Source organism: Nannospalax galili, unplaced genomic scaffold, assembly GCF_000622305.1.
Source record: "Nannospalax galili isolate Female #2095 unplaced genomic scaffold, S.galili_v1.0 scaffold674, whole genome shotgun sequence".
NCBI lineage: Eukaryota > Metazoa > Chordata > Mammalia > Rodentia > Spalacidae > Nannospalax > Nannospalax galili.
In genome coordinates, this window is record NW_008335202.1 from 1048131 (window position 1) to 1060515 (window position 12385).

Below are 12385 nucleotides of genomic sequence, written 5' to 3' on the forward strand. Positions count from 1 at the left end.
TCTTTAAATTCACTGAAGTCTTGTATCATGTTTTTATAACTGTTCTTTTGAGTTACATGTCCTGCATTATCTCTAGGGGTTTTCATTGTACTCCTCTAGAGACTATTGGTATTTGGTGGGGATATGTTATTTTGTTTTTTCATGTTATTATTTTTTCTCTGATTTTGACACATGGATTTCTTTTGTAGTTTCTGATTCTTGTGTGAGACTCAAGCCTTCAAGTGGTAGGTCTCCTTTTTTTTTTTGTATGAACTTTGTATGTCTTCGTGGTTTACTTTTTGGGCATGAAAAGCTGGTTTGCCTAAGCTTCCGGTTCTCTCTTTTGGTTTTATATTGGAGTGGCCAGATTGTTTTTGTCTTTAGTACTTCCCACAGAGGCCCAAGTCAGATGAGGATCAGATGCTCTCAGGCTTTCTTCTAAGGTCTGGATCCCTGCAGGAAAGATTTTGGCCTCAGGAATTTGGGGGTTGGATTGGCCTGGGAGCCAGGCCCAGGAAAGATACTGGTCTAGGGCAGCTGGTGGCAGTGCCCCCCAGAGATGCAAAGGCAGATGGGGGCAGGAAGCGGCCCCAAGGTCTCCTGGGGACTGCACTGAGGTTGGTCTGGATGCAAAGGATCAGGAAGAGGAAAGGTCAGCCCCTCTGTCCTGGAAAGAGTCTGGCGGGTGGTGCAAGCCCAGGGAAGAGGGAGGTGAGCGCTCCTGGGGACCTGAGAAGGCACTGAGTTGGTCTGGATGCAAAGGATCAGTAAGCAGTGGTGTTTCCCAGGATGTCTGGGTCACCAAGACAAGGAATGGCACAGGACCCAGGCTAGGAAGAGAGACTGGTGGGGGAGATGGGAGGGTGAATGAGGCTGGGGGAGTCAAGGTGGGGAGGGTGTGATGGACTTACCCTGGAGAGAGGCCTGCAGGTCCTGCAGGCCCAGGGAAGCAGAGGGAGGTGATGGCAGGGCCAGGCCAAGAAGCAGTGCTCCTGGGGACCAGAGAAGGCACTGAGTTTTTCTGGGTGAAAAGGATCAGGAAGCAGTAGTCGTTCTCCAGGTATCTTGGGCCCCAAGACAAGGAATGGGACAGGACCCCGGCTAGGAGGAGAGATCAGAGGGGGAGATGGGAGAGTGAATAAGGCTGGGGGAGTCAATGCGCCAGGGTACGATGGACTTACCCAGGAGAGAGGCCTGTGGGTCGGAGAGAGACCTGCTGGTCTTGCAGGCCCAGGGAAGCAGAGGCTCTGTCAAAACATTTTGTCTCCACAAGATGACAAACTGCAGCACTCACAGTCTAGTCATTATCCCATTCCTGAAAGTGCATTAGCAGAACAGAAGAGATAGGTTCCATCCAGGAGAACCAGAGTATAGGGCAGAACTTAGTATGTTCACCTGGCCCTGGGTGAGCTGTCAGTAAGGGATGCCACAGACAACTGCTTCCTCCTTTGAAATGCTTACCTGATAAATAGTTGTAGCTCTGAAGTTCAGATTTGTAGCCACAATGACATAAACATAGATAGGTTCTGGGTCTTTCTCTCATGCTTCATATGTTGTTAACAAGGAGAACAAGGATGGAAGAGTTGCCAGTTGCAGAGGTCATGGACAGGATTGGACATAGTATGGTCTTAGAGCCGCTTCAGGCACCAGAAACTGGAAAGAGAGATAGGACATTCCTGGTCTGCATCATCCTTCTGTGTGCCATGTTTATATTAGAGTGAACCTTGAAGCTAGTAATTCTGAACTTCAATGTATCTGAAAGATACTCTCCATGTTTCTCTGACCTTTGGCTGGATGCTGAGAGCAAGGAAAAGAACCATCTAATGATTTATGACAGTATCACAACTTAGGACTAAGAAGTATAATAATAGAATATTTCTGAGTGATTATGGTCATCTCTCCATCTTCCCCTCAGCTGTTTCTGTCTGTAGTCGACCACTCTCCTTCATCCACCTTCACTCCTCTTCATTCAGAAATACTGTTCTTAGTTTGGCAAAATAAGGACCTGAGTGATGTTGGAAAGACCATGGACATTTACCCTTATGAACCCATCTGTCTACTATAGGTTACCACTAGGATGGAAATGTGTATGTATCTGAATTGAAAGGTCTTAGTACTGCAAGCCATGTAGGGGATGCCTTTTTGTCATCCCCGCAAGCATCTGACTTCTGCTCAGGCAGTGAAAGCATATCGTGAATTCCTGAGCATCAGCATATGGTGCTGCACCAAATGCTGCCATGCTGAGTTGGAGGGTTTTATCCTCTGTAAGCTTGTAGCTTTAAACATTTATCCAGATAACAGTCAGAGAAAGAGAACAACAGAATAAAATAAGTCTCTGCATTGTGACAATTGAAAGTGTGATTGATAGGAAGATGGAAGTAAAGAGAAACCAGCATAAATTTAAAATAGAATGTGTGAAAAATCAACCTGGTTCCATAATTGTGGTCCAGATGCCCTGCACAGTAGAACCATATCTTACCACATACTTTATCAGACTGCTTATTTCAGACATGGTAAATTACAAAAACTGCCACAATAAGCCATACTAATATGTTTAACTGATGTGACTTTATTTGGATTGTGCTTTAAAGAGCTGTTGTCCATGGAGGAAGTAAAAACAAAAGATGATAAATCAGGCTGTTTCTAACATATCAAACTCCCATGAATAAGATAGCAGTTTATAACTTTAGCCTGAGCGATTAAATGATTCATATGCTTACAAATATATCCATTTTCTTTTTTAGGCCACACATGAATTTGATCTCCTCAAAATAAAGTCAGAACTTGGTAAGTATGATTCAGAAGTTGTTTTCCATGATGCTGCATTTTTATGAACTATCCTGTAAATGATGCCTGTGTTCTGTAGCTGTGGTTAGAGAGCTCCAGTCAGAAGGGCTCTGTACAGATGGTCTTAAGCGAACTCACTGAAGCAATGATTCTCAACCATTTTGAACTCTACTCTTTCTTCTACTTTCCTACACATATTTGTGCTTTAATAAAATTCAAGAGACTAACAGAAAGAGCACCGATTCTTAAAGTCAGACAAGAGTTGTGTTGCAACTCCAGCATTTATTGACTATATGACATCAGACCTCAAGGGAGGAAATGGTATACAGAGTGACTACTGTATAAAACACCCAATGCTTGGCCATGTAGCTACTATTATTTATTATAGATGTGCTCAGCTGTATCACTCACAGTGTGGTTACCATTGAAGGGGACATTTAGACATAAAGTACTAATTTCCTAATGAGTTGATATAGTGAAGTGCTCACTTCTCACATTTGGCACATTGGCTGCTTTCCTGGGCCACTGGGTGTGTGACTTTGCTTTGCTGCTCTTGTAGACTTGCATGTACATTGTATTTATAGTTAGTTTACTAGTCAAGAGCAAGAGCTCTAGAACCACCAGCCTGGTATCAGATCTCAGCTCTGCCATTTCCCAGGTATGAAATCTTGGACAGTTTCCTAATGTGTGAGGTAGAGATAGAATAATTCCACCTGTGTGGGAAGATTAAATGTCTTAATACATGAAAAGTGCTAGAGCTTAGCATGTAAGCCCTATATTAGAATCCTTTGTTATGTTATCATTGATCTGCCTCTTCAGGTTAGTGACCTAGGATAAGTGTCTCCATTAAGAAATTATAACAAAAGATTTTAAATGTTTTCAACGTTAAAAAAATGATAAATGTTAGAGATAGGTATATTTATCCTGTGCTAACATAAAATATATACATATATTAAAATATCACATGATATCCCATAAGATGTACAACTTTTGTGTTTTTACATATTGGTTTAAAATGAATTCAAATTTTAAAATTACAAAATGCAGAAATAGATATGACTGGTTGTCTAACAATTTTCAGGATTAAATTTCTATCAGCAAGTGAAACTGGTAAATTTCATTCGAAGGCAAGTTCACCAGTGCCGGTGTTATGGTTGCCATGTGAAGTTCAAATCCAAAGCAGATTTGAGGACTCACATGGAAGAAGCAAAACATACTTCACTACTTCCTGAAAAAAAGACATGGGATCAGCTGGAGTGAGTACTGAGGAACTGGACATGCACTTCTGTGTCTATATTTTGTCCCTCTATTTAGCTTCTTTAAACCTAAAAGCAAAACACACATGAAACCACTTGCTTCAAAATTTGAGTTGAGTAGGCCTGTATAACCATAGTTAGCTGTAGAAGCAGATAGAGACATTTACTTTGTATTTTCTTAGCAAAATATTGCAAACACCTTTACATATCTGATGCTTATCTGTTCCCTCTTTTTAGATAAACTCTAACTTCTAAGGCTTTTTTTGTTATTGTAAGTAGTAATGCAATGAGTATACATATATTTTTGTGTACTTACATAATTATTTAATTTATATAAACTCTCAGAAATAAAATTATTGTGACAAACACATGCACATTGCTAGAGATTTGGTATATATCTTCCATCTTGGCACTTTTAGAACATTAAACAGTTGGTCCTCTGGTATGCACCCATTGACATAGGCATCGGGCACCCAGGTATCATCTGCAGTCTAATCCTTCTACTATGGTTTTTGCATACCATTCTTGATAACATCATTGGAGGGAGTAAGATTCTAGCTACCTAAAAGTTTCTCCATCCTCAGAGAACATGAATTCAGGCCTCCACAGAACTCTAGCCAAAAAGCTCTGGCTTTCCTTCTTCAGAAAATCCCAAATTTGAGGAGACCCAAAATCAGTCCTCTAGAGAATTGGTACTCTTTTTCTAGTTCTTATTATAGAGATTAGTGATGCAGGTACTAGTAATGATTATATTTTCATTGCATATTTCAAGTATTTACATTTGAAAATAAAAAATAACCGTTTTAGGCTAAACCTTTGGGAAGGACTGGGACACCTGAGTAGGGATGAAAGGAGTGCTGCTTTTAGCTTTGTGTGAAGGAGGTTTGGGCCAGTATTGGAGCAGGCTGCCTTTCTGTGCTTCATCTGGGAGCTATCAAGCTGAGTGGCTCCAGTTAGACAAGAAAGGTCAAAGGAAAGTAACTCAGAAGTTGTCTCTCAACAGCCTTCACATAACTGAAATTGTTAATAAGGAAATATAGCAAAATTCCAATAATGAGCACATTCAGCTGCTTAGAAGTTCTGGAAATGTTAGTAGCTTGGTTATCCAGTGTGTCTGTATTTGTTTTCAGGTATTATTTCCCCACCTATGAGAATGACACTCTCCTATGTACGCTGTCCGACAGTGAGAGTGACCTGATAGCTCAAGAGCACAGTGAAAATATTCCTATCATCAGTGAAGATACATCCAGACTGCGTGCTTTGAAACAAAGCAGTGTTTTGAACCAATTGCTGCTACAGGAATGCTTGAAAAACTAGAAGAATCCGCTGCAGAAGCACTTTCATGTTTTTCTCCTATAAGACGGAGGGGAAAGAATACTGCAGAATCCAGTATCTGCAAAATACTGGTCTTTGGTGAAATTGTGTTTGTGTGTATGTGTTTAATGAAATTTTTTTCAAAAAATTAAGAAAAATAAAATGCAGACTTTTATATTTGGGCTGCAAATTTGATTGTATGATCATCTTAGATAATTTTTGTTTCATGAAACTCATCATTATAATAAGGAGAACATGAAAGTTGCAAGATGATGTTCAGGTTTATAAGCCTGAGTTTAACCAGTTGTGTCAGTCTCCTTCCCACAGGCCCCTGCTATGGAACAAGTCACAAGTTTGAGTGTGATTTCTGCCATAAATTGATAAGCTGTAACTGTAATGATTAAAAGAAGTCCCACAGAAGGGAAGAAAGATGGTCAAAGATCTGAATAATGCATAAATAACACTGTTTTAGAATAATCTAGAACTGGTCATAATGTTGTTCTAGAGTTACCAAACTTAGTGTAATTCAGTTCACTTTTCTCTGCAGTATGTGTGTAGCTATATGTAGTATGTGTGTACATTCCCAACTACATACAGTAATGGTGATAGTGAACAGGTAAGCACCACTGACACAGAAAGAACCGCAGTAGCATTATGGCGTTTAGCAAAATGCTGGGACCTACTAAATATCATTTTCAGTTCTCTTCAGTTATGTCAAAAGTGATTTTTTTCGGCTGTGAGACAGATAATATGTGCCCTGTAATAAGATGCACTCAAGGAAACAAAATCCCTCTTGTGAATCTCTACCCAAAATAGCCTAGTTACAATGAAGAAGCATCAGTCAACCTAGGTTAAGGGACGGTCTGAAAAATAATTGACCTTTGCTCTTATACAAATGTCATGGTCATAAAAAACAAAATGAAAAACTACTGCAGACTGAAGGAAGCTAAAGAATCATGATGGATGGATGGATGGATGGATGGATGGATGGATGGATGCTGAACCGTGAGATGAGGGTTTTACTTTTGTTATGAAAGACAGTAGAACAGTTTTCCTGCCAGCATCAAATGACTGGCAAAAAGCAACTTAAGGGAAGAAAGCTTAAGTTCAGCTCATCATTTGAGGGAATACAGCCATCGTGACAGAGAAGGCATGGTAGCAAGGGCAGGAAGCAGCCAATCAAGTTGCATCTGCTGTCAGTGGAAGTGGACAGTGAGGAAAGCTGGGGCTCCGTTTGCTTTCTCCTTTTACCTTAATCTGATACTCCAGCCATGGGCTGGTGTCACTCACATTTAGAGTGGGTCTTTCCACTTCAGTTAACCCAGTTTAGAAACTCCCAGGCATCCCAGAGGTTATTCCCAGGATATTCCAGAGCCTATCAAGTTGACAGTCAAGTTAACAATCACAATGTTGGGATTAATTTCTGGATTTTGATGACTGTACTTTCATGTATTAGAATGCTCCTGATTTTAGAAAATAATAAAATATTTAAGGGTAAAGGAGCAATTTGTTTGCAGCTTGCACTCATAAAACTTACATGAATACAGAAAGAAGATAAAATATACATGTGTAAGATATTACATGTGAAGGGTATATGGAAATTCTTGCACTGTGTCAACTCTTTTCTAAGTCTGAAATTAAAAGGTTTTCAAATTGTCTTTTTATATTTGGTTTGCATAGTCAGTTCCCAAGTGAGACCTGTAGATTACATTTGGTTGATGTGATTCCTCAAGGGTCTTTACACATTTCTCTCTCTCTCTCTCTCTCTCTCTCTCTCTCTCTCTCTCTCATGTACGTGGGGGTGCATTTGTGTGCACATACATGTGACAGCTAGAGGTAAAAATTAAGTGTCATTCCTGGGGAGACATGCACCTTGTTTTTTGAAGCAGGATCTTTCACTGGGTCCTGGCATCGCCAGTTCAGCTAAGCTGGCTGGCTGGCAAGCCTTAGGGATTCCCATTTCTACCTCCCCATCACTGGGATTACAAACATATACCACTATGCCTGACTTTTTACATGGGTGCTGGGGATAGATTCAGGTCCTCAGGCTTGTATGGCAAGAACTTTTCCAACTGAGCTATCTCCCCAGTCCCCACAGTTCCTCTTTTTTGATGCCACTTGTTTAAGTGGATTGTCATCTCACTTTAAGAATTTAGATTACTATATCCTCATTGTATTATTTAGCATGTTCCTCTATCACTCATTTTTCCTGAAACTGTTAGTTCTAGAGACTTCATTCATTTGGATCCAAAAATGTTTTGCAAGGCTACTTCACAGGCGTATTGATTGTTTTTTATTGTATTATGATAGGTGCATAATATCTCATGACCATTATTAGAAATGTCAGAATTGCTCAGTGCAGCTGGATGCAGTACTGAGTGCCAATATTAGAGCTACTCAGGAGGCTAAGCAGGAAGAGCTCTTGAGCCTGGGAACTTGAGGCCAACCTGGGCACATAATGACACCCCTTTCTACCCTTCCCTTCAAAACTGCTCTGTGCCCCTAGCAGTTGTCAGCCTGATGCATCATAAAATTCCCCGCCTTCCATTTTTCATCTATCCATTAGAGTGTCCTTAATAATTTTTACCAAAGTATGTTATTTTTTTTTTGAGGTTATAAAGTGATAGTTTTCTAATTCTGTCCTTCCTTTACAAGTGAGACCCGTTGTGCTGAATAGCTTTAGTGTCAGCTTGACACACCTGGGTTGAGGGAGCCTCAGTCAGGGAATTGCCTCTATTGGACTGGCCTGTGGACATGTCTGAAGGGCATCTTCTTGATGAGTGATGTGGGAGGGCCCAGCCCACTGTGGGTGGTGCCACCCCTGGGCAGGTGGGCCTGTGTTGCATAAGAAAGCAGGCTGAGCAGGGGTCAAGGGAGCAAGCCAGTAAGCAGCATTCCTCCATGGCCTGTGCTCCAGCTTCTGCCTCCAGGTTCCTGCCCTGAGTTCCTACCTTGGGCTCCCTGATGAACTGCGACCTGGGAGATGTAAGACAAATAAACCCTTTCCTCCCCAAGTTGGTATTGGTCAGAGTATTTTGTCACAGCAATGAAGAACAGACTAGGACACCCGTAAACACCATATGTGCTATACAGCACTGGATTCAGAGGCTCTAGATTTCCATTATTAATGCTAGTCTCTTTAGACAAGAAACCTAAAACTAACCTTAGAATCTTGTGACTGGTTCAGAGACTCAACCTTCTCTGGTTGTGTGGTCATGAATTGCCTGGGTTTGTAAATCACACCTGCTCTGATTCATAGCTTTAGATGTCCAGGCATCAAACTCTACAGAAACCTGTGCAGTGTTTCATGATAATTAAGTAAACAAAATTAGTGCCCTTTATTATTATGAGAGACAAGTTAAACTGTCTTACAACCAAAACTTAAGAAGACAATTATTCCTGGTTCAAAAACACTGGCTCCAGAAAATAGATGTGTGTTTGGGAAATCAAAGAATATCTAGAGTCTTCTCTAGATTTTTCTTCAGCTTAGAACAGGAGCAAATGGATGTATGTTAAAAACTAAACCAAAAAGAACAAGCTTGAGAAGGAAAAACTTTGGGGAAAAGAAAATTGAATCTTAGAGAACAAATCTAATAGATGTACAAGGAAAAGTGAAATTAAAGAACAGGTAGCAGATAAAATATAAGGTACATTGGGTTTAATTCATATAAGAAGGTATTTTGAGGGGAGAGGAGTCTCTTTTAGGATTAAAGTGGTAGCTTAGATGCAATCAAACCTAATAATAGAAGCAAAATCCTAGAAAACCATAGTGACTCCCAGAGGGACCAAGAATGCCAGTGACAGCTATCAAAGGACTCTCAGAGCTGCAAACACTCCTTAGCAAGTACCACTACAGACTCTATAAAGATGGACAGACCACTAGGTATGTTAGCATACCTATAATCCCAGCCCTTGGGAGGCTGAGGCAGGAAGATCACAAGTTCAAGGCCAGCCTGGGATATATAGCAAGGCCTTGCTTCTAAAACCAGAAATGGGCTGGAGAAATGAATAGCTCATAGGTTAAGAACACTTGCTGCTCTTGCACAGAACTGGAGTTCCATGCCCAGCATTCACATGACAGCTCACAACCTCCTGTAACTCCAGCTCTGGGGGATTTGACACTCTCTTCTGGCCTCTGAGGGTACCTGCATATATACAGACAAAAATAAATAAAATGAATCTGTTCTTAAAAGCCAGAAATAAAGACAATGAAGAGGGAACAATAAGAGGGAACAAGTGAAAAGGAAATAAATGAGGATTTAATGAGGCTCCAGATGTCGCTCTGATTAAAGATAGGGACACAAGTGAGCTGGTACCCAGAGAAACACACCTGAGAAATTTTTGTAATTAAGACTAGAAGACAAGAAAGATGAGACGTAAGAAAAGAACCAGGCAGGATGGTAACAAATGTGATCCCATTCTGAATTGGCCATTAGGTCCAATCAAAAACTACATGCCGCTTAGGATTATCTATCTCAGGAAGGTAAGAGTGGCCATGATGTTTCCCACAGTGGTGGTTTTTGTTTAAGCCAGAACCTTCTGACTTACTCTCATAAAGGAAGGCCCCACTAGGAAAAAATACCTATAACAAAATGTTAACATCTTTTTTGAAAAAGAGCCATCAGATCCTACAAGTAGCCTTAGGCCTGTGTGTAAAAGTCAGTTGTACTTTAACAAACTCAGCCATTCCTTACAAGGTGTAGAGGAAAGACCAACACTGTGGCACAACCACTGTTGCTGAAAAGAGCAAAGCAGAAAAGCACTGCTGGACATGTGCAGCAATCAAAAGCAAGGGGAGGCGCCATGCTGAGGAGGGCTTGGTGCAGGCAGCTGCAGCTGTACTCACCAGGTCCCAGTGCAGCTGGTCGGTAGTCAAGTTGCCCCCAATATCTATTCTCCCTTTCTTTAATAATAATAAACTTTAGGTGGGTCTGTGGATGGCTACAACAAAGGCCGCATGTCCCACCTCTGTTGAAGTTCAGAACACTTGTGAGGCTGTTTTTGGTTTAGGTGTTGCTGAAGGCAGGGGGAGGGCAGAGGCATTGGTGGGGACTGAACCAGGACCTTAAGCATCCTAAGCTGGGCTCCTGCGCTGCAACCACCACCTCCTTGTGTATCCAAATTGTGGCAAATGAGATGTAACCAGGAGGTACTTTCCCATCTCTTCTGCCCTCTATTCTTGGATCATTGAAGGCATGCCTACATGGAATCTGGATCCTTGACACCTCAGAGGACTGCACCAGCCCTAGGATACTTACCTAGATGAAAGGGAAGGAAGGAAAGGAGAAATGTCTGCCTTCCCACGTTATTTTGGGACTTCTGTCCTTCACAGCCAAACTAACCCCAACTAGCACACCTAGGGAATCTTGCTGCAAAAGCACCAATAGCATCAGCTCAGGAATTTCTGAAGGTATTTCCAACTAAAACAAATGAGGAAATGAAAATTTCCCATAGAAGACAGGCTTGAGCCTGCATATTTTAGATCACTTTGTGCAGCTTTAACAGAATACCACAGTTTATAATGTGTAGTACATAATGAACAGAATTTATTTGGTTCATGAATATGGAATCTGGGAAGTTCATGATCAAGAGCTGCATCTTGGGAAAGGCATTCTTGCTATATCATAGCGTAGTGGAAGACATCACATGAGAGATGGGCACATAGACCAAGGAGGCCAAAGTCAGCCTTCTAGGAGGAACCCACCCCCTTGAAAATAGCATTAATCCGCTTATGTCTTTGAAGGCCCCCATCATTCAACTTGATTGTGGATTGTGCCCAACATAAATTTGGGGGTGGGCACACTCAAGGCATAACACTAAGCAGTTCCACAACACAAGGCAGCAGCAAAGTCATGGTAAAAAATAAATAAAAGCACATAAGAAAGTACAGAACCATCATTTAGAGCCCAGACTCTCTGGGACATAGGATGTTGACAGAATGCACAAAGGAGAACTGAAATAACAGGTTGTTTTGGTTTTGGTGTTGTTTTTATTTTGTAGTGCTAGATCTTGAAGCAGGACCAGCCTTGCACATGCTAGGCTAGACAAGAACTCTACCACTAAGCTACACCCAAAAGTCTTTTGATTTTTATGATATAGAATGAGACAGAAAAACCTCCCAAAACAGATCTTGTGACTGGGCTTCTTCTCAGGGCTGTTTCTAAACTTTGGCAGAACCCTGAGCGAGCTATCTGTGGATGCTTCCCACAGAAATACAGAAACATGCTAACTTCTTGAGGAATAGTCCTCTAATCAAATTTAAGTTTACAAATTAGGATTTCAGATAGCTAGCACAGAGGGACCATCATTCTAGGGAAGCTGAAATCGCTTATGGCAAGTGCAATGTTCCAGGAGCATCATTTTGCCTTGATAACTTGTCCTAGGAGATAAGATCTTGGAATTGGTGGGAATTTATTGATCACTTGGTTTTTGATGTTTTGTTTTGTTTGGCTTAATGTTGTTGGTTTTGATTAAGTGCTTTAATGATACACTTTAAAAAGTAAGGTACAGCCAGACATGGTGCACACACCTTTTATACCAGCACCCAGTGTAGCAGGCCCCTGATTAGAGGACATCCATCTAGACACCTTACATGACCTGACCTAGTTATTTTCCAATTTCCCTGGAAACTACCCCCATGGCACAGGGGTCAAGAGTTCCTGGAATTGACCAGAGTTCTGGAATTGACCACATGTCTGGCCAAGATGCTTGCTCTGGCAGTTGGAAAACAATTTAATTGGTCTGTTTAAGATGAAAAACAACTGTGAACTTTAACTGACTTATGCAAATATGTACTTGATTTCGAACCATAATGATTGGTCCCTTGTATTCCTGCTTTTGAAAACTACCTGAGTGTGTATAAAAGGTCCTTGCAGGGGGCTAGAGTGATGGCTCAGAGGTTAAGAGCACTAACTGCTCTTGCAGAAGACCCGGGTTGGATTCCCAGCACCCAGGTAGTGGCTACGAACGGTCCTTAACTCCAGTTAGTTCCAAGGGACTCCGAAGCCCTCTTCTGACCTCCGCGGCATTGCACAACACAGGTGCACTCA

The 12385-nt window shown here is 41.4% G+C and overlaps 1 protein-coding gene across 1 annotated transcript in view; it reads left to right on the top strand.

The window, feature by feature from the left end:
* The window catches only part of Znf277 (zinc finger protein 277), a 77993-nt gene extending 72459 nt beyond the window's left edge, over positions 1–5534 (top strand). Inside the window, exons 10-12 of the mRNA XM_008829801.3 lie at positions 2724–2766; positions 3848–4022; positions 5153–5534. Coding sequence (XP_008828023.1) covers positions 2724–2766; positions 3848–4022; positions 5153–5339 — 405 coding nt within the window. The 3' untranslated portion in view covers positions 5340–5534. The remainder of the gene's footprint in view (positions 1–2723; positions 2767–3847; positions 4023–5152) is intronic.
* The last annotated feature ends 6851 nt before the right edge of the window (positions 5535–12385 follow it).